The 23,071-nt window shown below is 47.9% G+C and overlaps 2 protein-coding genes, 1 long non-coding RNA gene, 5 other non-coding genes and 1 pseudogene across 9 annotated transcripts; 1 reads left to right on the top strand and 8 right to left on the bottom strand.

The window, feature by feature from the left end:
• Positions 1 to 722: 722 nt before the first annotated feature.
• Positions 723 to 2,003, bottom strand: LOC132348988 (STE20-related kinase adapter protein alpha-like; annotated as a pseudogene).
• Positions 2,004 to 6,971: 4,968 nt separating this feature from the next.
• Positions 6,972 to 10,796, bottom strand: LOC132348969 (uncharacterized). The gene is made up of 4 exons (XR_009497597.1): positions 10,777 to 10,796; positions 10,244 to 10,347; positions 9,262 to 9,408; positions 6,972 to 8,579 (listed from the first exon to the last, which is right to left on the bottom strand). It is a non-coding gene; the product is annotated as an uncharacterized LOC132348969 (long non-coding RNA).
• Positions 10,797 to 10,843: 47 nt separating this feature from the next.
• IDH3B (isocitrate dehydrogenase (NAD(+)) 3 non-catalytic subunit beta) lies at positions 10,844 to 15,992 on the top strand. Of its 2 annotated transcripts, none has more exons than XM_059899019.1 (12): positions 10,844 to 10,899; positions 11,019 to 11,099; positions 11,212 to 11,310; positions 11,410 to 11,530; positions 13,451 to 13,511; positions 13,589 to 13,721; positions 13,823 to 13,956; positions 14,047 to 14,149; positions 14,241 to 14,387; positions 14,621 to 14,715; positions 14,829 to 14,889; positions 15,869 to 15,992. In XM_059899019.1, the coding sequence occupies exons 1-12, from the start codon at positions 10,864 to 10,866 to the stop codon at positions 15,947 to 15,949; spliced, it is 1,152 nt and encodes a 383-aa protein (XP_059755002.1). In that variant the 5' UTR covers positions 10,844 to 10,863; the 3' UTR covers positions 15,950 to 15,992. The 2 variants fall into 2 exon arrangements, with proteins under 2 accessions (XP_059755002.1, XP_059755001.1); XM_059899018.1 differs by having other exon boundaries at positions 15,578 to 15,992.
• NOP56 (NOP56 ribonucleoprotein) lies at positions 15,992 to 21,468 on the bottom strand. The gene is made up of 12 exons (XM_059899016.1): positions 21,380 to 21,468; positions 21,148 to 21,237; positions 20,578 to 20,692; positions 19,830 to 19,991; positions 19,474 to 19,672; positions 18,917 to 19,104; positions 18,684 to 18,835; positions 18,403 to 18,503; positions 17,888 to 18,036; positions 17,547 to 17,668; positions 17,225 to 17,362; positions 15,992 to 16,454 (listed from the first exon to the last, which is right to left on the bottom strand). The coding sequence occupies exons 1-12, from the start codon at positions 21,380 to 21,382 to the stop codon at positions 16,083 to 16,085; spliced, it is 1,791 nt and encodes a 596-aa protein (XP_059754999.1). The 5' UTR covers positions 21,383 to 21,468; the 3' UTR covers positions 15,992 to 16,082.
• LOC132350111 (small nucleolar RNA SNORD57) lies at positions 17,432 to 17,502 on the bottom strand. The gene has a single exon (XR_009497857.1). It is a non-coding gene; the product is annotated as a small nucleolar RNA SNORD57 (small nucleolar RNA).
• LOC132350112 (small nucleolar RNA SNORD56) lies at positions 17,760 to 17,830 on the bottom strand. The gene has a single exon (XR_009497858.1). It is a non-coding gene; the product is annotated as a small nucleolar RNA SNORD56 (small nucleolar RNA).
• On the bottom strand, positions 18,255 to 18,340 carry LOC132350056 (small nucleolar RNA SNORD86). Its single transcript, XR_009497813.1, has one exon. It is a non-coding gene; the product is annotated as a small nucleolar RNA SNORD86 (small nucleolar RNA).
• On the bottom strand, positions 19,228 to 19,359 carry LOC132350051 (small nucleolar RNA SNORA51). Its single transcript, XR_009497808.1, has one exon. It is a non-coding gene; the product is annotated as a small nucleolar RNA SNORA51 (small nucleolar RNA).
• LOC132350058 (small nucleolar RNA SNORD110) lies at positions 20,148 to 20,215 on the bottom strand. The gene has a single exon (XR_009497815.1). It is a non-coding gene; the product is annotated as a small nucleolar RNA SNORD110 (small nucleolar RNA).
• Positions 21,469 to 23,071: the final 1,603 nt, after the last annotated feature.

The following is a 23,071-nucleotide window of genomic DNA, read 5'->3' as shown; positions in this document are numbered from 1 at the left end:
CAATGAAACTCACACAGCATAAGGACTTAGGCCCTCAGGCTAGGCAAGACATCATGGCCCTTGGAAGAAGCACCAAGGCTGCCTGCAGGAGACGGTAAGATGGACTCTTGGTGGGAAAAGAATGAGCTACACAGATGAACCAAGGGAAAGTTTTAGGGGTCAGGGCCCAAGTGAAAAGGGGGATGAGGATGGACTGCCCTAGCCTTAATCTAGTGCTTAAAAAGAAAAAATACCCTTCCCTTCAATTATTAGGGAGAGGTATGAGGGAGGCGGTTCTTATTGCTTGCCCCTCCATGGACCTATAGGATCTGAGAGCAGGGGAGAAGAATGCAAGCAGGCTGGTAGGAGAACCAGAGTGAGAAGTCACACAGTTCCCTGGGTGGGTGAGTCAAACCCTGGGCTTGGACTTCAGCCCCAAGGGCCAGAACAGCATCTCTTTCTTCTGAAGAGGTCAAGTCGCCTGAGCTCACAGAACTAGGAATGTCAGATTTCCAGCCCCTCCCGATCCATGGTTGTTGGGATTCCCTTGTGTCTGAAAAGCCTTGGAGCAGTAAAGAAAAGTTTCTCTCCAGGAATTTCTTTCCCAGTCAGTAAGCAGCCAACTCTCCTGGCAGAAATGTCCTTTCTGCCCAATCTGCCCACAGGAGGGTGGGAATGTGGCTAGCCCTCAGGAAGTGTCCCAGAGGCTCATACGGCCCAGGATGGAGAATGTGCACCTTCTTCAGAGGCTCAGAACTTCCACTTGTCCACCTCCAGCTCTTCCAGGTTTGTTACCAGGCCAAAGATTCCACTGTGATCCTGAGACTGGCTGCCTTCAAAATTGGTGATGGGGGTGACAGGACAAAGCAACTCAGGCAAAGCCCCTGAGGCACGTCGCTTGATCTGCTTGAAGAAAGAATGGTTCAGGAGGGTGCTGGCACTTGGTCTTACATCTGGGCTGTGCTGAAGGCACTGCCCCACAAAGTGGGGGAAGTGGGGTGAGAAGGTGCGGTAATTGATAGGGGTGGGACGGTGAGTTGCTATTGGAGGTCCTGGGGGTGCTGGTGGTCAGGCTATCACTCAGGCCAGAGTTGGCCACTGAGCGCGAGATGCTCATGGTCAGCTCCTGGGCAGGGATGGTGCTGGTGTACAGCAGGCAGGGCACAATGCCGTTCAGCTTCTCCAGTAACATCTGGGTGGCAGGCATATCCTTAAAGGGGACATGGCTATTGGCCAGTTCACAGGCTGTGATTCCCACACTGTAGATGTCAAACTTGGTATCATAACCCTGAAGATTCTGCTGGAGGACCTCTGGGCTGAGCCAGGGCAGAACCTTGATACTGTACTCGGTAAAGTCGTGGACCACACGCTGCTGCTGCCCATGGCTGATCATGCTGAGGTTGCTGCTTAAACTGGACAGGTAGACCTTCCCATCTGTGGAGATCAGAACGTAGGTGCCTGTCTTTGACACTCCTGTGCATATATCCCATGTGGTGGATGTAGTCCAGGGCCTTGAGCACCCCCTGCAGGATGTAAGCAATTCCCAGCTCATTCATGCTGTCCATGAAGTGTGTACAGATGAGGTCCTTTGCAGAGCCATATGCCATGAATGATGTGATAACCCACAGCTCATTGTCTGTAATAAAGGTGGCTTGATATGGCAGGATATTGGGATGGCTGAAGATCTTAGAGACATGGAGCTCCCCTTGCAAGTATGTCACCAGCTCATTGGAACAAGCTTCTAGGTTAATCCTTCATACAGTCACATACTCTCCCATTGGTTTGTACCTTGCTAGATTCACTGTCATCAGGTCCTCGAATCCTTTGCCTGTAACGGTGAGTAGCTCATAACTCCCTTCCTCCGGCAGAAAGCTACTCATGATCTCCTGTTTAGAGAAGCATGCTATTGACTCTGAGCTTGCCTCATTGGTCTCCAAATGGTTCCAAATCTCTTAAGCCCTCAACAATGAACTTTTCCGAGACCAAATGGCTAATTCACTCTATTTACTTACAAGAAAAGACATGAGTTCCTAACATGTAGACCTACTTTAATTTCAAAAATTTAAACCCAGCTCCACCTCCTTGGTTTAAGGCTGTACCGACGCCAGGCCGATTGCTGGGAGGCCAGAGTTATTGATAATATTCCCCATACTGTACATTTCATACCACTGACTCATTTATTTTGCAGCTGGAAGTTTGTACCTCTTAATCTCCCTCACCTATTTCTTTCCTGCCTCCACCCCTCTCCCTTCTGGCAACCGTTTGTCCTCTGTATCTATGACTCTGTTTCTGGATTCCACATATAAGTGAATTCATACAGTATTTGTCTTTCTCTGTCTGACAATTTCACTTAGCATAATACCCTCTAGGTCCATACATGTTGTTGCAAATGGCAAGATTTCATTCTTTTTTATGGCTGAGTAATATTCCATTTATTATATATACCACATCTTCTTTATCCACTCATCTAAGTGGACATTTAGGTTGCTTCTATATCTTGGCTATTGTAAATAATGCTGCAACGAACATGGGGGACATATATCTTTTTGAACTAGTGTTTTTATTTCTTTGAGATAAATATCCAGGAATGGAATTGCTGGTTTATATGGTAGTTCTATTTTTAATTTTTTGAGGACTCTCCATAGTGTTTCCATAGTGGCTGCACCACCACCAACAGCGTACAAGTGTTCCCTTTTCTCTGCATCCTCGCCAACACTTGTTATTTATTGTCTTTTTGATAACAGCCATTCTGATGAGTGTGATGTGATATCTCATTGTGGTTTTTATTTTTTTTCATAAATTTATTTATTTTATATTTTATTTTTGGCTGCATTGCGTCTTCGTTGCTGTGCTCGGGCTTTCTCTAGTTCCGGCGAGTGGGGGCTACTCTATGTTGAGTGCACAGGCTTCTCACTGCAGTGGCTTCTCCTGGTGTGGAGCATGGGCTCTAGGCATGTAAGCTTCAGTAGTTGCAGCTGCAGTCTCAGTAGTTGTGGCTCACAGGCTCCAGAGCACAGGTTAAGTAGTTGTGGCGCATGGGCTTAGTTGCTCCGCGGCATGTTGGATCTTCCCGGTCCAGGGCTCGAACCCGCATCCCCTGCATTGGCAGGCAGATTCTTAACCACTGCTCCATCAGGGAAGTCCCTACCATACTGTTTTGATGACTGTAGCTTTTCTTTCTCAAGATTGTTTTGGCTATCTGGGGTCTTTTGCGTTTCCATACAAATTTTAGAATTATTTTTTCTAGTTCTATGAGAAATGTCATTGGTATTTTGTCAGGAATTACATTGAATCTGTAGATTGCATTGGGTAATATGGTCATTTTAACAATATTAATTCTTCCAATCCATGGACATGGTGTATCTTTCCATCTGTTTGTGTAGTCTTCAATTTCTTTCATCAGTGATTTATAGTTTTCTGAGTACAGGTCTTTTACCTCCTTAGTCAGAAGTATTCCTAGGTATTTTATTCTTTTTGGTGTAATTGTAAATGGGCTTGTTTTATTAATTTCCCTCTTGCTGACAGTTCATTTTTAGTGTATAGAAATGCAACAGATTTCTGAAATTGGGTGATATTTTTACCTTATGGGAAAACAGACCAAGGCGTTTAATGTGTGTGGATCAGGAGCTACTGCAACAGCTTCAGGAGATCATGGTATTCCAGAAGGGAGAGCAGGGAGTGCTGGGTGGCAGGGGAGGCTAGCTCATGGCAGGGGGGCAGGCAGCTGGAAGACTTTCATTTTCTCTTGGCCTCTGCCTTCAGGGTTGGAGTGCCACTGCCTCCTCCCTCATGAACCTCCAGCATCAGTCCAGAGAGAACCTAAGCCCAGGAACATTTTGCCCCCAGTCCACACTGCATCCCTGGGTGCCTTCAGCCACCCCTGCCTGCATCCATCCACAGGACTGGGTAAGATGCTGACATGGACATTGGGTCCTACAGAGCTGTAAGCGTTTGAGATCCTCAGCTCCATGAAGTTCCCAGCATACTCTGCTTTTTCATCAAAGCGGCTGAGGGTGGAGTGTGGATGGCAGAGAGGGATAGGGAGCACAGAGACAAAGAGCGGGTCTGTGCCAGTAAGCAAGGCTTTGTGTTTGTTCACTTTGGGTTTGGATGCCATCTGTGGGGCCCAATCAAATAAACTTGTAATGTTTTTGGCTTATCTAAAGCTCTATTCCAAACATCCTGGCTGATGCCATTTATTTCAGCTTTGGGGACCCTTTGATTCAGCAGCCTCATCCACATTGCCTTTTGGGTGGGGCTGTGCAGCTTGCTGCCCCATTGTCATAACATCCTTCCTCCTCCTGCATGGGGGAGAGTGAGCAGGAACCAAAGCACCATTCAGGTGGCTTGTTTCAATCCTGCCTCTCACTGCTTAGCCTCGTTAACAGGTAGGACAATGTGAGACCCTCACTCTAGCCACCCTTACCCTGCCGCCCACCATTTGGGTGAGAGGATTCACTAACATGTGCCAGGGAGTCTTTTCATATCCCCTGATCTGGTCCACAGGGTCCTTTGTCCTTCCTATTCCAGATAGCCATATCTCTGTCAGCACCCTATCCTCATTGCCAAAACTGTCAGGGTCTGGCATTTGAATTTACCCTGCTGATAAGTGAATAATTAGCCTCTTACTGTTTCATAGATGCTGGCCAAGATGAGACTCTAGTGACAGAGACAAAGGACTTTATTATGCACGGCACATTAAGCAGCATAAGCATAATGTTTACATTGGCTCCCTTGCCCCCCAAGTCCCACAGGGGCAGCATGGAGGGCCCCAGTAGATGCCATGCATACAATGGGTTTGTGTTGCATCTGAGGAACACTGAGTTTGGGGAACCCACGTGTTTTATAGCAGGAAACAAGCAAGCCTGCTTTTTGTCCGAGAGGGAGGTATTACTTCATCCCTCAAGGTTGCTCACTACAAACACAAGCCTGAGAAATGGCAAAGAGCAGTTAGGACCCTGTATCCTTGGTATACCCAGGAAGACTGCAGGGACACCAGGGCTCATGGCCGGTTGCCTCTCCTAGTAGTTCCTACTCCATGTCCGTTTCCAGGCCATGCTTGTCTCTTTTTTAAAAGCTCCACTTCTCAGTCCTGATCAGCAGTTTCTGCTGCCCTTCTCTAGTCTGCCCAGACTGGATCACGGCAGCAGAAACAAAGAGAAGAGAAACTCAAGCTTTTTTTTTTTCCCCCCACACCGTGGCACGTGGGATCTTAGTTCCCCTACCAGGGATCATACCCACACCCTCTGCATTGGAAGCACGGAGTCTTAACCACTGGACCTCCAGGGAAGTCCCCCCAAGCTCTTTTAAGATCACAGATGCAAAAGACTTAAATAGATCTTAGCAGATCAAATACAGCAGTATACTTAAAGAATAATATACCATAACCAAGCTTTTCTAACATATAAGGATGGCTCAGCATTAAAGTTTATCAATATGTATTAACAGACTCAAGGATAAATTTCATTCATTCATTTAGCAGATACATATTGGCCCAGGGTTGACAAAAATGACAAAATTCCAGCCCTCAATGAACTTACATTCAAGTGAGAGACACAGACAAAAAACAAAGAGACAAATACATAATATGACATCTAGTAGTGACTGGTAAAACTGAGAAAATAAAGCTCCAGTGAAGTGATAGATATCAGCAGTTTCACATGGTTTCACCTAATATATATGTGGGAATTTAATATTTGACAAAAGTAGAAATTCTTATCTGGAGAAACAGATAAATGATACTGGGGCAATTAGCTAAACTTTCAGAAAAAATAAACGTAGGTATTTATATTTCACCTTTTATAAAACTACATTTCAGATAAATTAATGACCTAAACCAGAGAAACACACAAGACCATAATAGCATTAGAAAAAATATTGGAGAATATGCTTATCACCTTAAGGTACAGGAGGCCTTCTGAAATGAAAGCTAGAGCATTGAAGACAAAGACTGACACGTTTCTTTCTGTATCATGTGGAAGGAGAGCAGAAGCGGTGTGTGCAGCTGGCAGGAAGTGTCATTAAAGGGCTGGGGGCCTCTGCTCTCCTTCTTCCCTGTCCTCCTTCTTGCTGGGTGGAATACATAAATGGTGGCTGGAGCTGGAATAACTGTCTTGAATCAACTTGGGAATGAAGACCTTGCAAGGTGGACCAACAGAATAATGAAGTCTGAGCCTCTGACAGGATGGAGGCCAATCCAGCCCTGAACCAACTATCAATGAACGCTTATGCGTGCAAGAAATAAACCCCTTTCTTGTTTGGGTTGTGGTTATGTTGTGCACTATCACTTTGCACCTGAATCTAATCCTAACTGATACACCTTCTCAGCCCTAGGTGAAAGATCATGATTGTTTGTGTAAGCCACTGGTTCTCAACTCTGGGTGACTTTTACAGTCATCCAGGGAGCTTTTAAAGAACACCAGTATCTCACCCCAGACCAGTTACATCAACACCTCTCGTGGTAGGGTCCAGATATGGGTATTCTTAAAAAGCTCCCCTATGAGTCTAATACGAAGTCAGACTATGAAGAATTGGTTTAAGCCAATAAGGACAAACTTCTTCCCCTCCTTCCCAGTCTCCCCTGTAGTAGGAGAGCTCATGGACCTAGTTCTGGCCTGTGATACCTAAGTGGAAATCCGCTGAGATTGTTTCTGGGACAGTGTTTACATTTCTGATAAAAAGGAGCATATGTGGCTGTGACTGTTCTTTCTCCCCCTTTCTAGCTTTGAATCCAGAAGTGATGTCCAGAGCCACAGCAACCATATATGGTGAGTATGAGGCACCAAGGATGAGGATACTAGACAATATACTAAGGCTGGCAGAGTGAAAAGTTAGCGAGCCTGGATCTCAGGGTGCATCACCACACAACTAAACCAATCCCAGTAACTCCTTACCTTCAGAAAAGAAGGGAAAAAAACCAACAACCCTTATTTGTTTAATGAGTTTTCTGTTTATTGCAGCAGATCACATTCATAACAGAAACATATACAGGTGTTTTGGATGCACTTTGTAACATTTATCATGTGTACAAAAAAAATTGTACAGGAATGTACACAGCAACATCGCTGGTAATAGCCCAGACTAGAAATCACCTAAGAATCCACTGACGTGAGAAAAGCTCAATAAATTTAGTAAATTCACATTATAGAATACTATGTAGCAAAATAAAACAATAAGTCTGCTCATTTTCTAAAACATGGTATCTTAGATCTCTAAGACATGGTGCTGAGGGAGAAATGTAAATTATAAGACAGTAAGTATATAGAGTATGAAACCATTTATTCTGAAGCACACACCCATACACTAAAAGTAATACTATATATTATTCCGTGCGTGTAAGGAGGCGTGCTTGCATATGGAAAACGTTTCGGGGGAGACAGCTAGCTGCCTATGGGGACAGGGCAAAAGGATTGGGGCTGTGGCTGGGGTGGTAAGAAACTTTGGCCTTATTTATAATTTATAAATTTTTAAAAAAGGAATGTAATCATTTACCTACTGTCCAATTAAAAATACCCAAGCAAAATTTTATATTAAAATTAACAAGAAAAAAGAAGTTCTACTTTTGGGGGACTCTTCCCACTGAAATCACCTTTCTCATTCTCTGCCATCTCTGACCTCTTGGTCTCTTCTGTTCATCAAGAGCAGACCCCAGCTCCTGGATCCTAGCCTTTCTCCTGCCTCTGCCATGCCACTATCTTAGGTGACTCGCACGGGGACACAGATGACCCAATGTAGGTCTGAGTACTCTCTGCAGAGGTCTCCTCGAGCTCTCTTCGGGATCCACTCCCATAGTCCCATCTGGGACTCCTCTATCACTGGCATCTGCTCCATTTCCAAAAAGGCTGGTGGAGACATCCTCCTTTCCTTCCATCTTACTTGCTCAGTGACTCCCACGAGCACTACTCTGACTATTTTGGGATCTTTGATACTTTTCTCACCTGTCTATCCATTAGATCTCTTCTGACTGTCTTCACTTCCCTCCCGATCCCATTTTGCCAACACCCTCAACTCTCTTGTACCTCTCTCTGGCAAAATACATCTTTAGATGAACCCAAGTATTGGCTTTCTCCATGAAATCACACATAATCATATCATGGTAAATTCACGGTCACCATTCCAACAGCGTCCTTAGTATTGCTCATTAATCCCTCTCCATTTCTCTCAGCTCTAGAACTTAAACCAATCTTACTCACTACTCCTTACTGTACCTCATCTCCTCAAACATGCCTGCTCTCCTCACTGGGTCCCAGTGCACCATGGCCATTCTCACCTCCACAGAATAGTAGCTGCCTTCCCCAGTTCTTTTTTGCCAGCTGGTGCATCCAGTCCCCCAACTGCTTCTGATCTTGGTCATTAACTGCTCACAGCTAACCCCTTCTCTGGGAGGGTTGTCCATGGTCAGTGGAGCCTTCAAGAGCCAGAGATGCCTGGAAGATTAGCCCACACAGGGCTGAAGCAGAGTTATTAAGCCTTGCCTCAAATTGGGACAACCCTGAGACATCATTCCTGCTCCAGGGCTCCCCAGAACAAGCTGAGGTAGACTCCAGCTGAGGCTACATCTTGCTGAGCTCCATCCCCTGCCCTCTTCTTAGGAAAGGATTCTAAATGCGTAAACCAAAACAAATAGGATTACAAATAAAACTCATTACACTGATAATAATAATAATAATAATAATAATAATAATAATAATAATGCAACTTTGTAATACAGTACTATGTGTGCTGCTTTATTAGTGCATTAAATAACAAAATCTAGCATTAGGTCAAATAATGTCAAAGTAGAGATCAGAGTAAATGATATTTCAGGATATCTGCCACAACTGAAATGCGGTATGAATTATAATTTCTATTAGTGACAAAGTCAAGGGTACTAAAGGTAGCACTACAATTTCACTCTACATTCATAATGATAGGAAATACTAAATTTCAGTTAGAGTTTAGTGAGAATAAAGATGTGATTTTTTTTGATTTTCCCCTTCCAAGTTCATGGTACTGATTTCTATTCATGGACACCTGGAGCTCTGGTTAGGATCCCATTCTGGAGAATTTATAGGCCTAGGAAACTGACATTCAATTCATCCAGCCTCATACTGAACACTCATATATGCTTCATAACAATTAGAAGGGAGAAGATGGTTTAACCTCCCTCACGTGCCCAAGAGTCTGGTTAAGGAACTTTACAAGGGTCCTGACTGAACTTCCCTATTCTCAGGTAGTATCAGCGAGAGATGCCTTAATAGGGACACGAAGTCCAGGAGAGCTCACCAAATTCACCAAACTCACCAGAAGAACACAATGGCCTTAGACAGTGATGGTCACATTTCCTTGGCCTGAATCAACTGGCATCCTTCATCAATTCCTTTCACCCTTTTGACAGCCACATGGCGTTATACCAATTAGCAGATGTTGTTTGTCAGGCTGGGCTCAGATCTGTGCAGAATTTAGGAATGGAAATAATGTTGTAGTTGCCCTCAAGAAAATTAACATTTTCTGGGATGAAAATTAGATTATCAGAAATTAGACCAAGACGGCACTCTCTTCTTTCCCACCCTAAATTTCCTAAAGTAACAGAAAACATAGTTTTAAAAAAGTGTAAATCTCCCACTTTTTCTCCATTAGAAAGAGTAACATTTGGAAGAGAAAAATGGTGGTGGATGGCAATAGCAGTGTGGAACTGGGAACTAGGGAGTCTAAGGAGGCAAGATGGTGTGAATGTTCTCTGGTTTTGATTCTGGAGATGGAGGAGTATGTCATATTAACGTTATACATTGATAAATTATTCAATTAGCTACAATATTAACAGCTTTTTCAGGTGTTCAAGCACTTTTCATGTGTTCAGGTTTCTTATGCATTTATTATCTAATTTAAATCTTTTCACCCAACAGTAGAGAATGCCCTTGCCTAAAGGAATGCAGAAAAGAGACACAAAGCTTGTGCTTGATCCCCAAGATTAGAACCACTGCATTCTTTCCCTTGGGCTGGGAGAATGCTCTGCACCTTTTTGGATGGATTAGGTATACAAATCACCTAGTTAGTGGTTCGTAAATTTGTGTGTATCACCTGGGGGAGCCTGTTAGACATGCATTTTCTGGGGCCTCAATCCTGAGATTTGGATTCAGCAAGTCTGGGGTGACACTCATAAGTCTGCACTTTTAACAAGTGCCCCTGGTCCACTTTTGTCATCTGTTTTAGGCATGTCGTTTGTAAACAGCATGTGACTGGAAATTTAAAAATAGGTCTGAAATTCCCTTTTAGTCACACTTACAAGCTTGAAGTAATTTCTGTCTCCAATTACGATCCTGCTCAGAGGAGTTCAGGCCTAGGATACACTATTAGGGAAACAACTGTCAGAGCAAAGAACAAGCCGACCTAGGAAAAAACAACAAGGAAACTTGATTAATACAGAGTAACCGGGCAGGCTAGGAGACTGCAGAAGCCAGACACACACACCTCCTCCCATGGATTGGGTGGCGTTCATTAATGCCTTTAGTGTCGGACATACGATTGTTCAGTGAGAATTGATTAAAAGAATAACAAATACGTGGACACACAAACATTAAGACAGATTCTCCAGTATTGTTTTTCAACTTGTTATTAAACTCGTTTGATAAAATGAAACCTCATATTCGCCTTTAATGTTATTTTGAAGTTTCAACATAAATACGGCGTCTGAAAATAAAGCAATAGACAAAGAGGCGCTGTGTAGCATCAGGGTCCAAGGGAAGTGGTGAGTAGAAGTGGATGAACGCGGAGGAAGAGGAACGAGTCGGCGGTTTCGGTTGGAGAAAATGAGCGTACCTCCCAGCACTCGTGACGGACCGGAAATAGGGGCGGTGAGCCTCGCCGGCTTCCGGCGTCATTTCGCCGCGACTTCCTGTGGAGAACATGGCGGCCCTTGGCGGTGTCCGCTGGGTGACCCGAGTGAGGCCCGGGGCATGCTGCGGCAGGCGGGAGGGCGGCGGGTTTGTACCGGGCTCAGTGAAGTATTCGGGGCCTGAGGCTCCCAGATCCGACCTCAAAGGCTTATGTGACTGTCGTAGGCGCTGGTCGCCGCCCCGAATCCCAGGGCATGGAGGAGCCTGTGTACCTCGGCCGTAGCGCAAGCCTCCTCGCGGAGCCAGGTAAGTGCAAGTCCGGCTCCGGTCTCGCCCACGCCCCTGACCCGTCCTCTCCTGGCCTACCCCAGGACTCCTGCCCCAGCCCCAGCTCTAGCTCTGCTGACCCTGCTCGCAGGGCGAGGACGTGAGGGTGGAGGGCGCCTTTCCCGTGACTATGCTACCGGGAGACGGCGTGGGGCCTGAACTGATGCACGCTGTCAAGGAGGTGTTCAAGGTGAGTGGCCTGGGGGAGTCAGCCAGCAGGGGCGATGGCCTGGGTTGGAAAGGACTTACTCGATTCTGACCCTGCGATTTTTGACACCTGCTCCTGAAGGCTGCCTCTGTCCCAGTGGAGTTCCAGGAGCATCACCTGAGCGAGGTGCAGAATATGGCATCTGAGGAGAAGCTGGAGCAGGTGCTGAGTTCCATGAAGGAGAACAAGGTGGCCATCATTGGTATGTGTGCCTCCTTGCTACCCCACCCATGTTAGTTAAAATCAAACGAATAAGTGTTCATTAACCTTCCCTCAGCACACACATAATACATTAACTCTACCGAGCTCCCGCCACTGATTGGTGGCCATCAGTGGGAATCCAGTTGGAAACCCAGGAGTTGAGAGATCGTGTGCCTCTCATGCTGTCTATGCAGGAAGGCTCCATGAGTTTGTAGTCTGTCATGGTGCTACATTATGGGTCATCAAGTCTTGTTAACTGTGTTTCCAGAATGCCATTTCTAGCTGCCTCTGTTCTTTTGTCTTCCCTTTTGCTTCCCTACTGTAATCGCCTCATTAGATTTTTTGGCTTTCAGTTCTGCCCCTACAGTCCATCCTCTACAGCTCTTCTCTTGGAAAAACCAGCATGACTTTCAGGCCCAGCCTTAGTGTAGGAGAGTAAGCTGTTTATGAGCTGACCCTCAGCTTTTCTGCCTTTGTTTCTACAACACTTGTTGTGTGCTTTGGTCACACCAGACTATATTAGTTTTCAAATACATGTACTGTCTTGACTTTTGCTGTTCCTTCTGCCACAGTGTTCTCCTTTTGGTGCCACCTGTCAGAATCTTCCTCACTCACTGTATTAGTTTCCTAGGGCTGCCATAACAAATTACCACAAACCTGGTGGCTTAAAATAACAGAAATGTATTCTCTCCCAGTTCTGGAGGCCAGAATCCTGAAATTAAGGTGTTGGCAGAGCTCCTTCTGAAGACTTGGGTAGAATCCTTCCTTGCCTCTTCCAGCTGCTGGTGGCTCCTGGCAGCTGCTGGCATTCCTCGGTGTTTCTTGGCTTGTAGATGCATCAGTTCAGTCTCTGCCTCTGTCTTTATATGGTTTTCTCTACTCTGTGTCTGTGTATCTGTTTCTCCTTCTTTTCTTGTATAAGGACTTGTCATTGGGTTTAGGACCTACCTGGATCCAGTGTGATTCCGTCTCAAGATCCTTAACTTATTATATCTGCAGACACTGTTTTCCCAAATAAGGTCACATTTACAGGTTCTGGGGGTTAGGACATGGACATATCATTTGGGTGGTTCACTGTTCAACCTAGTACACTCACTCAACCTAAGGTCTGGCTGAAGTGCCAGCTGTTCTATGATACTTCTGATGTTACCAGAGGGAATTTCTTCTCTGTGCTCCTGTGCGTGTTGGTAATACCTCTCCCATGGTATTTATCATGTCTTTCATATTAACTGTCTTCCCCCAATGCATTGTTTGCCCCTTGAGGACAGGAATTTGTGTTGTGTTTTTTGGTTGATATCCCTAGTGCCTGACACATGATATTCAATAAGTGCTGGTTGAGAAGATGTCAAATACGTAGTCATAGAAACATCAAGAAAGGTCACAGATCCCCTAGGTTGTTTCTCAACCTATTAAACCCAGGCTCCTTTTTTTTTTTTAATTTAAATTAATTAATTAATTCATTCATTCATTCATTCATTTATGCCGCACTGGGTCTTAGTTGCGGCACACAGGATCTTTAGTTGCGGCATGCATGTGGGATCTAGTTCCCCGACCAGGGATCGAACCCGGGCCCCCTGCATTGGGAGTGCAGAGTCTTACCCACTGGACCACCAGGGAAGTCCCGAAACCCAGGCTCTTTGATGACATGAGAAAATTCTTTTCTGTCCTTTTAGGTCATTTTGAAGTTTCAACATAAATTAAATTTGGTGACTAGAAATGAAACAGTGGGTAAAATATTTCTGGTTTTAACTACATTATTTTCCTTTGCCCCTTGCCTCCAGAGGCATTTAAGTATCACTTATTTGGGAGTGGGAGATGGGAGTCTGGGGGGGATCATTGAGGGGATTGGACACCAATCTGGGTTCCCTTGGGCTTGGCCTGTGCCTAACCCCCCCCCCCCACCTCAACTTTGTTTATGCAGGAAAGATCCACACCCCGATGGAGTATAAGGGGGAACTAGCCTCCTACGATATGCGGCTGAGGTAGGTGGTGGGAGGACATGGGTGAGTGGGGTACTGGGGCACCAGGCACAGTGCTCATGGCTCTGCCCCATCCCCAGGCGTAAGTTGGACTTGTTTGCCAACGTAGTCCATGTGAAGTCACTTCCTGGGTACAAGACTCGACACAACAATCTAGATTTGGTGATTATTCGAGAGCAGACAGAAGGGGAGTACAGCTCTCTGGAACACGAGGTGAGGCCCTAGAAATCGCGGAGGGCAGGGGTGAAGTGGGGAGAGAGGCACAGCTCCTTCCCTTTTTTCTAGTGTCACCCAGCTGCTTCTGTCTTATGCAGAGTGCGAGGGGCGTGATCGAGTGCCTGAAGATCGTCACTCGAACCAAATCTCAGCGGATCGCAAAGTTCGCCTTTGACTATGCCACTAAGAAGGGGCGGGGCAAGGTCACAGCTGTCCACAAGGCCAATATCATGTGAGGGACATGGCTTTGCATGGGGTAGGTTCCTGGGAAGGTAGCTCCCTGCACTCTATCGGCTGAATGTTCCCTTTGGCCCATGGACAGGAAACTGGGGGATGGGTTGTTCCTGCAGTGCTGTGAGGAAGTTGCTGAACTGTACCCCAAGATCAAGTTTGAGACAATGATCATAGACAACTGCTGCATGCAGGTGAGGCCCTCCCGGTGTCTCCATTCTCAGTGCTGAGAAAGGCAGGGAATAGGATTTACGTCTTTCCTCCATGCCCACATTTTGCCCCCAGCTGGTGCAGAATCCTTACCAGTTTGATGTGCTGGTGATGCCCAACCTCTATGGGAACATTATTGACAATCTGGCTGCTGGCCTGGTTGGGGGAGCTGGTGTGGTCCCTGGTGAGAGCTACAGTGCAGAGTATGCAGTCTTTGAGACGGTGAGTGAAGTCACTGCCTCCCTCAGCCCTCTCTGTGCCCTTCTTCTGACCTCAGGTCCCCTTGATAGCTCTCCCCCAGTGCATCCTCCTCCTAAGTGACCCTGGCCTGCTCCTGTCCCCCCCCTTACATCTCAGTGTTCCTGGCCTGACCTTTCATCCTAATGCCCTTCCCTGACCTCAGCTTCTGCAGAATGTCTGCTCCCAGTGACTCTGGCCTGCTCCTCTTTCCACAGGGTGCCCGGCATCCATTTGCCCAGGCAGTGGGCAGGAATATAGCCAACCCCACAGCCATGCTGTTGTCAGCTTCCAACATGCTGCGGCATCTCAAGTAGGTCACTGCCAGCCCGGGGAGGCAGCTGGCTGTTGTTCGGGGAGCACAGGTGGGGAAATCAGGGGGATGATATGGGGGCTATCTCAGTTTCTTTCTGTCCACATTGACAGTCTCGAGCATCACTCCAACACGATTGCAGATGCGGTGAAGAAGGTGATCAAAGTCGGCAAGGTGAGTTTAGAAAGGCTGTGGGGTTTAGGGTCTCGGCAGGACTTTCTGGGGAACCTGAGTTGGGGCGTCCTTTCCCTCCAGGTCCCAAGAGCCTCTGCTCTGCTTTTCCCCCAATCCTGTCAGGGCTGTTCATTTCCCTTCTCTTGGCTGTTTCATCCTCTTGATCTCCTTTGCCTCCTAGTTCCCATCTGCTATTCCCTCTTTCCTGCTCCATCCATTGGCTCTTTAATTGGCCATCTTAATGGAGAACTTGCAGCTTCCTGTCTAAGGGGAGATGGAGGAGCAGAGGGAGATAGCTGGCAGGATGAGGCACCAGTGTCACTTTCTCCACACCTGGAAGCCCATCCTCATCTGCCATTCCCCTGCCGTCATCTGTGCTTCCACCTGGTCTTCTCTATTTCCTCCAAGGCATCCTTCTCCTGTCTCCAATCTCCATTTCCCTTCTCACTCATGCTCAGCTTCCCACCCTCGCCCAGGCCACAGCAGAGCTCGAACGGTGGCTCTGGCCCTCAAAAGACAGCAACGGACGGGTCCGTGCTCTTCCAAACCTGGCCGCCTCCTTGCATCTCTGCTGCATTGTCTTCTTTTTCTGGCCTTGTCACCCTCTTTGGATTCCATTTCCATCACACTGCCCTGCCTTCATGGGCTCTCTTTTCTTCCCCACGGCTGTTGCCGGTGGTGGCTGTAGGTGCGGACTCGAGACATGGGCGGCTACAGCACCACAACCGACTTCATCAAGTCTGTCATCGGCCACCTGCACCCCTATGGGGGCTAGAGCCCGTTATTCCCTCCAGCCTCACAAGGACCATACACCTCCCTTCAGTGCAGTGGACCAGAGAAGAGCCCTAAACCTGTAGACCATTATCACCTTCTGGGCAGAGCCTAGGTTGTCTGGGGCTGGCTTCCTTAGGGAACTTAGGTGGTGGGGGGTTAGGGATGGGGCCCAGGCCACAGAGGTGATGACAGTTCTCCAACACAGGTTCGAACTTCTCACATGGGTGGTTATGCCGCCTGCCAAGACTTCACTGAGGCGGTCATTGGTGCCCTGTCCAACCCATAGGTCCCACCATGTAAGGTGTCCAATAAAACATGATATGACATGACTCGTGAATTTGTTTTTATTTATATTGGGCTATAGGGGATGGGTTGGGAAATATCTCTGTAAGTTATGCCCTACTAGGGAAATGTCCATTCTAATTTTCCTGGGATAGCTTTCGGAGCTTTTTCTTTTTCTTGGAGCTGCTGCTCTTGCTGGCAGCAGCCTCTTCAGGTCCACTGCTGAGAGGCTCCTCCTTGGAAGAGAATTTCCTCTTTTTCTTGGGGACCCTCTTGTTTCCTGACTCTTCAGGGTCACTATCTGGTTCCTCTTTGGGGAAAGATTTCTTCCTCTTGGGAAGACTTCCACTGCCAGCTGTCTCTTCGAGATCACTACTAACCAGCTCCTCCTTGGAAAAAGATTTCTTTTTTTTGGGTTTGGAGGAGACAGATGGGTCTTCCATTCCATTCTCCTGAGGAGCCGCCTGGGGCTTTTGCTTTTTCTTCTTTTTGGGTATTTCACTTGTCTCCTGATGGCAGAAAGGGAAAAATGGGCATGAAAAGAGTGTCATCCATTGTATGAACATGCACACACACCCCGTTAGAATTCCAGCTGTTAAGTACCCAGGGCAGAAAGACTGGTGGATGGAAATAGTGTTAAGACTGTCCAGTGTTTCTGGGATGATTTTTAAATTGTATGGCTCTAACTCTGGAAATGCATGTCAAAGGTGACCCCCCCCCCCACCGCCCCCCGCCAATCACTAGAAGGTAGGGAGAATACACAATTATCTAAGCCCAGTAAGTAATTTACAGAAAACCCTACCATGCTGGTTGCAAAAGAATCATGACACCAAGTTCCAGAGGGGACCCTGAAACACTGGCGGACTGGGCACTACAACAATCCCAGGGAGAATGATTCTAACATAGCACACTGGAGCTCTCCCTGCCCTCAACCCCCAGTAAGAAATGCTACCATTTCTAGACATGTCTGGGAACAAGCAGAGCAGGAATTTACACTACCCCCGGTTGAGGACTCCTGGGAAGCAGCCAAGGACAGAACACACTCGCCCAGTGAACAGGTGCTGCTACAAACAAGCGCTCTGGGCTCTTGAGCGAGTTCTCTCAGCACCTATCTCCTTCCTATAGAATCAAGAGGTAGTTTTAGACGTTTCAGATCCTTATTTCAGTCCAAAAGCCTGTATTCCAGACCTTGACTTGAGGTGGCATATCCTCTGTTCTGCTGTTTTCTGTCCTACGGCTTAAGATCTTCACCCAGGGCTAAGGGCTGTCTACTACTGACCTCACATTCCTCTGGGGTACTACTGCTGTTTTCTGAAGACGCCAGGGCAATCGCAGCCAGCCTTTTCTTTTCCTTCTTCAAGCGTTTCTTCTCCTGTTTCTCCAGCTTCCTAGTAATCTCAGCAGCCGCTTCCTCTGCCTGGCCAAAGAAAAGTGCTGAAAAGGTTTGAAGACCTCTGGTTCCCCAGGTCTCTCTCTTGGCTTTATTGGATCAGGCTCATTAAATCAGTTTTATGCCTCCACTCTACATGGTCAGGCTAAGACAGTTCATCAACTCCAACAGCCAGCTCTGGTTCTCCCCACCTGACCTGACCCAAACTGACCTGAACCATTGCCTCCTTCATAACATCCAGATTCTTTCGTGGAATCTCTCCAGTCTCATAGAAGGACAGCCGCTCCTCAACTTGTTCTCGAAGCTTCTCCCCAAATACACTGGTAGGTACCTCTGGATATGCATGTATGTAAGTAAACATAGCACGTCAGTCTCTAAAGGGACAAACTACTCACCACCCCCAGTATTCCCTCTACCCTGAGCTTCACTCAGACTCAAAGTATCAACACTCACTAGGTGAACTGCTGTTGACGAAAAATACTGCCATCATTGTAGAAGCTGCTAGGGTAGTCAGCCTCCCTCCCTCCCAACTGCCAACTTCCCCACCCATACCAGAGAAGCAATCAATTCGTGAGGCAATACTGCATTTGTTTGCCAGGTATCGGGAGATGCGGCCTTTGTTCTTGGCAGCTGCTCGGCCAATGAAGGTAGAGTGGAAAATGAGTCCATATTTTGGGGTGTTACCCCTTGTCTTCAGGGCTCTGGGAGAAGAATATTCAGCGGAGAGTTTTAAGATCAGAAATTTCAACCTCGTTAGCTAAGGCAGCGCCTCCCTTCCCCTCTTCCCCCTGTTTCCAGGTAAGCCTCAGGCCAGGATGGGTCTCTACCCCACCTCATGCCAAGCCACCACTCCCAGAGGCAGAGGGAAGGCATCCAATGTCGCTGACCTGGAAAGGTGGTCCCTGTGCTGGGCCCAGGGAATCACTCAGACACCAGGACTGGCCATCACCCCCATAGCAGAGGCCTGTACAGGTCAGGGAGCCCTGGTCAACCATCACCGTGATCCCCAAACAAGCAGTGGGCACCAGAAGTGGCACCTGAGTGTGGGCAGGTGCCCTCACTGGTACCTGAACAGGGCCTTTTCAGCCCCAAGGATCTGCACTGTGGATGCTGGATACTTGGCCAGATTGGTGAGACTGCCAGCGTGAGCAATGAGACGTGCACCTACCTGGAGAAGGATTCAAGGAATTAGAGAAGCTGGGATTGCCAACCTACCAACTGCATAATCCTGCTTCACCTCCTCCCCATCAAGTACCACTGGGGAAGATATGATGGGTCAGGAAATACAACAATACAAATATACATGGTAATTTCTTAATCCCCCATTTTTTGGTTTCCCATGACGCACCGCTTCCCCAATTAGGGCGGACAGGCTGGGGGCTACTTGGCTCATCTTGGATCGCAGGTAAGTGTGTAGGCTTTGGCGGTACTCTGACAAAGACACCACACGACTGGAGAAGCTCTCGATGTTTATCAAGTCAATGGCTGATATGTCCATGCCTAAGGGACATCAAGTATGAATGCAGGAGCCCAGTATTCAGAGCCCTGTACCTTATTTTGGCTGCCAGGCTCTATACTGACCCATGGAGGACCGCGAGGCATCCAGAATAGCCTTAGCCTTGGCTGCATCCATTGTCAGCTCCTCCAGCTTCTCCAACTTTTCTTCATTCAGCTCCCTTCGGTTTCCAATGAACTGAGCAAGGCGGCAGTATGTAGCATTGTCATTGATGATCTTTACCAGTTCAGGAAAGTGATACCCATACCACTCCCTGCAAAGAGCCACAATCACTCCATGGCCCAGCTGCCATGTCTCAAAGCTATAGCCTCAGCCCTCTCCAGATCTACTCTTTGCCTGGAGGAAACGGGAACAAATCAGATCCAAAACCTCAACTCCATGTCGCCCCATTCACAATACAGACCAGGCAAAGGGCCTGGGCTGAGGTGTATATGGGGTGCGTTTACTCTGCCTCCTCTTTCTATACAGTCAGTGTAAGAACACAGCCTGTGGTAAGCACCAGGAGGCCCAGCTCCACCCCACATGGTTCTACCCACAGGAGCCAGTCCTGATCTCAAGATTCAAAATTAGCTGAACCACAGACCCAAGGCCTTGTTTCTAAGGGGTCATCCCTGCACTTTACCTGACACGCATGGAGAAGGTATTGATGTCCTTATCCAGCTGGTCCAGGAGGCTAATGGACTGGATAATCATATTGTCCACTCGGTTCACATTAAACTTAACTTTGGCACGAGAATAGCTGTGTCCCAGCCCCAGTTGGGCTTTACAAGCAGACAGATCAGTCAGACCCTTCACCAGGTTGTGGAAGTGCAGACGGACTCCTGGAGGAGGGCAAGACTGTGAGCAAGGAAGGGCTGAGCTAGCTCCTGAACCCATGGGCACCAGCCAAGCAGGAGGGCTTCCAAAAAGCAACCTTAAGCCTAATGAGTTTCTAGACACGCCCACCCAGAATTCAAAAATGTCAATAGACGGTCTCACCTCGAAGGATCTCGGCTATGACACCTCCAGTCTGGCAGTTGTACCCTAACTCCTCTTGTATAGCAGCACCTATCTTGGGGTCCCCAACCCCCAGGAGCACTTTCTTCTTTTTGGTTGGTAGGTGAGTCTCCAAGAGCAGGCGGAGGTCCTCATGAACAACACCTCAGGGCAAAGAACAGAGCTCCCACTAACATGCTGAAGGATGCTTAAATCATAAAAGGGAATCCTGTCCCCTCAACTGATCACTGACAGACTGATCTTACATTGGTCTTGCAGAGCATGCTAGGATGGTGTGCCTAGAGCCCTCCCCTTCAGGCTTTGCTCAGAGACATGGAGACATCAGTGATTATACTCAGGGGATTGACAGACTCAGGTCATCACTGCAAAGCCTGCATCAACCATGGGAGGAACACAACTCGGGCTCAATAACATAAGTATGAAATACATTACTGAAAGCTTAAAAAAACACCCTGGAGCACAATAGGAGCATTTAGTACTGGATTTACCTTCTGGGACCAAACCTTTTTCTCTTGGCTTTTGGTATCAAAATCAATTGAACAAAGTAGCAGAAAACCACATTTGATTGGGTCTAGTATTATACCAGTCCCCCCACCTCAGCCAGATTTCATTTAGGAATCATTTATCACTACAGTGCCCACAAGAAATAAAGCCTACATCCTAGATTGTGCAGTTTAAAAGGTTAACAGTAGCAGGCTTATCTCCCTAAAATATTTAGTGGCAAACTCACCTTCAGACACAGCGTTGGCATTTTCCAAGGCAACCTGGGACGAGGAAAAGGGACAAAAAGCCACGAGACGAACGATATTGTGGAACTTGCCCAGGTTCAGCACGCACTCCTCCACCTGGGGGGGAGAAAGACGATGAGTGGTTTCCTTCCCTCGCCCTTGCCTCTAGGGCGCAGTAAAGCAGCTGCAGGTCTGGACCAACCGAACGCTTTAAAAATGAACGGATCACGGGGCCTAAATCCCGGTTCCGCTTCATCGGTACGGGGTGGAGTCCGGGAGACTTTTTTTTTTTTTTGCATTCTTCATATAGTTTTATTTGCTCTTTATGCAAAAATGAAAATCTGCATTTTGTATAGAGTGCACACAAATTCGAATGCGGGAGACTTACTTTTAAATGCTTCTAACACGATTCTAATCACGAATGCAGGTAAAGATCCCCTGCTCTTGAGCTGCTGCGCACAGCGCACCCCCCCAACGCGCGGCCGGCCACGTGGGAGCGCGCGGTGCATGCTGGGGCCCGCGCTGCCCGAGGGGCTGCGGCGCGGCCGGGCGAGCCCACCGCGTCCACTCACCTGCGGCAGCAGCAGGCTGATCTCCTCCACCTCCTTCAGCGCCAGCAGCGCGTAGCCGACCGCATGCTCGAAGAGCACGTGCAGCAGCACCTGGAAAAGGAGCCGGGGCGCGAGCGTCAGCGCGGCCCCCGCGTTCGCCTGGCTTCGCTCCCCGGGCAGGCCCGGGCCCCGGCCCGAACCCAGACCCAAACCATGGCCTCCGCCTCGCCGGCAACCCGCAACCACTCCTCACCATGGCGCTCGCTCTTGGCCCGGCTCGCACTGCGGCGAGTGGGTTCTGGCGCGCAGAACCAGGCTCCGGAGGCCACGCCCCTGCGTCTTCGGCCAATCAGAGGCCGGGGACTGTACCTTTCCGCAACTTCGGAGGGGGTCCGCCGGGGTGGTACGGCCCGCAGGGCGGCGGCGCGAGTGCGGACTAGCCGGCCTTTTCCTGCCTCCGCTGAGGCTTGGTTGCCGGGGACGCGCGGGGCCGAGGGGGCCCTGCAGGCCGCAAAACGGTTTGGAAAGGCGCTTTTCCGGATAACTGTCCAATCCCTCATGTTTTCATCCTGTAAATTACGGGCAGCAGAGCTCTGTGGAATCCGGGCTGGAGGCCCCCGCGCGGGCCGCGGCGATCCTTCCGGGCAGAAACTATTGCGGAGCCCACTGTCCTCAGCGCCGGGGATCTCTGGACCCAGGCGACCTCATGACCCCCTTCGTCCCCGCCGGGCACTGGGGACGACCCTGACTGGAGCCCCGGGTCCGCGCGCCCTCCCCTCCTTACCGGGATGGAAGCGGGGCCTGGGGTGCGCTGGCGCAGACCCTGAGGCATCGTGATTCCTAGTGGCTGGCTTCGTGCTTTTAAATTGTTTTTTATTTATTCTTAAAAATAAGGGCGGCAGGCGCTGAAGTAGGAAAGAACGATGATCCCACCTCTTCCTAGGTCGGTTTCTCGTTCCCTGCTTCTGCAGAACCCTGCTCCTTTTGCGGGGCCACGTGTCGCTCGCCCTAGTGCACGGCCCTAAATTCTTAACACTCGGTTAGCTCCGAGTGAACTGGAGCTGCTTCCGTGTTCTCGGGGCAGCTTTTGGGCACTCGGGCGACTATTTTGAAATTACTTTTGCTTTAATAATTAATATTAGAATTATAAATCCAAAACCTGGTTACCCCAAAGTGGTATATATGCTAGTAAATTTAAAAAGTCATCTTAAGGGGATTTTTTTATAACTTAAATTCCCACAGCTAACGTGCATTTATAATTTTAAGGTATTTTCTTCTTAAGCAATTCAGTTATTTGACAAGATCCAAGTACTGAGCTCACTTTTTTTTTTTAAATTACTATTTATTTTATCTATTTATTTTTGGCTGCGTTGGGTCTTTGTTGCTGCGCCTGGGCTTTCTCTAGTTGCAGCAAGCGGGGGCTACTCTTCGCGGTGTGTGGGCTTCTCATTGCGGTGGCTTCTCTTGTTGTGGAGCATGGGCTCTAGGCGTGCTGGCTTCACTAGTTGTGGCACAAGGGCTCAGTAGTTGTGGCTCACGGGCTCTAGAGCGCAGGCTCAGTAGTTGTGGCGCACGGGCTTAGTTGCTCTGCGGCATGTGGGATCTTCCCGGGCCAGGGATCGAACCTCTGTGCCCTGCATTGGCAGGAAGATTCTTAACCACTGCGCCACCAGGGAAGTCCCTGAGCTCACTCTTAAAATCTAATAAACTTTAATTAATCTTAAATCTTAAAATCTCATAGTCTGAATATTGCTTGCAGATGTGCTTGAATTTTGTTACATGTATCCACTTAACAGTCATGAGTCTGAATCAGTCACTCCATCTCACATTTTAAAATGGAATTGCAAAATTAATCTATTACATCAGAATATTAAATTCTCTTAAACGTTATAATTACCAAATTAAATAGAAGTTTCCAAAATGTAATGGAAGGACTTCCCTGGTG

Source organism: Balaenoptera ricei, chromosome 15 (assembly GCF_028023285.1).
Source record: "Balaenoptera ricei isolate mBalRic1 chromosome 15, mBalRic1.hap2, whole genome shotgun sequence".
NCBI classification, from domain to species: domain Eukaryota; kingdom Metazoa; phylum Chordata; class Mammalia; order Artiodactyla; family Balaenopteridae; genus Balaenoptera; species Balaenoptera ricei.
The sequence above is the reverse complement of the archived record's forward strand: the minus strand, read 5'-3'. Positions and strand labels throughout refer to the sequence as shown.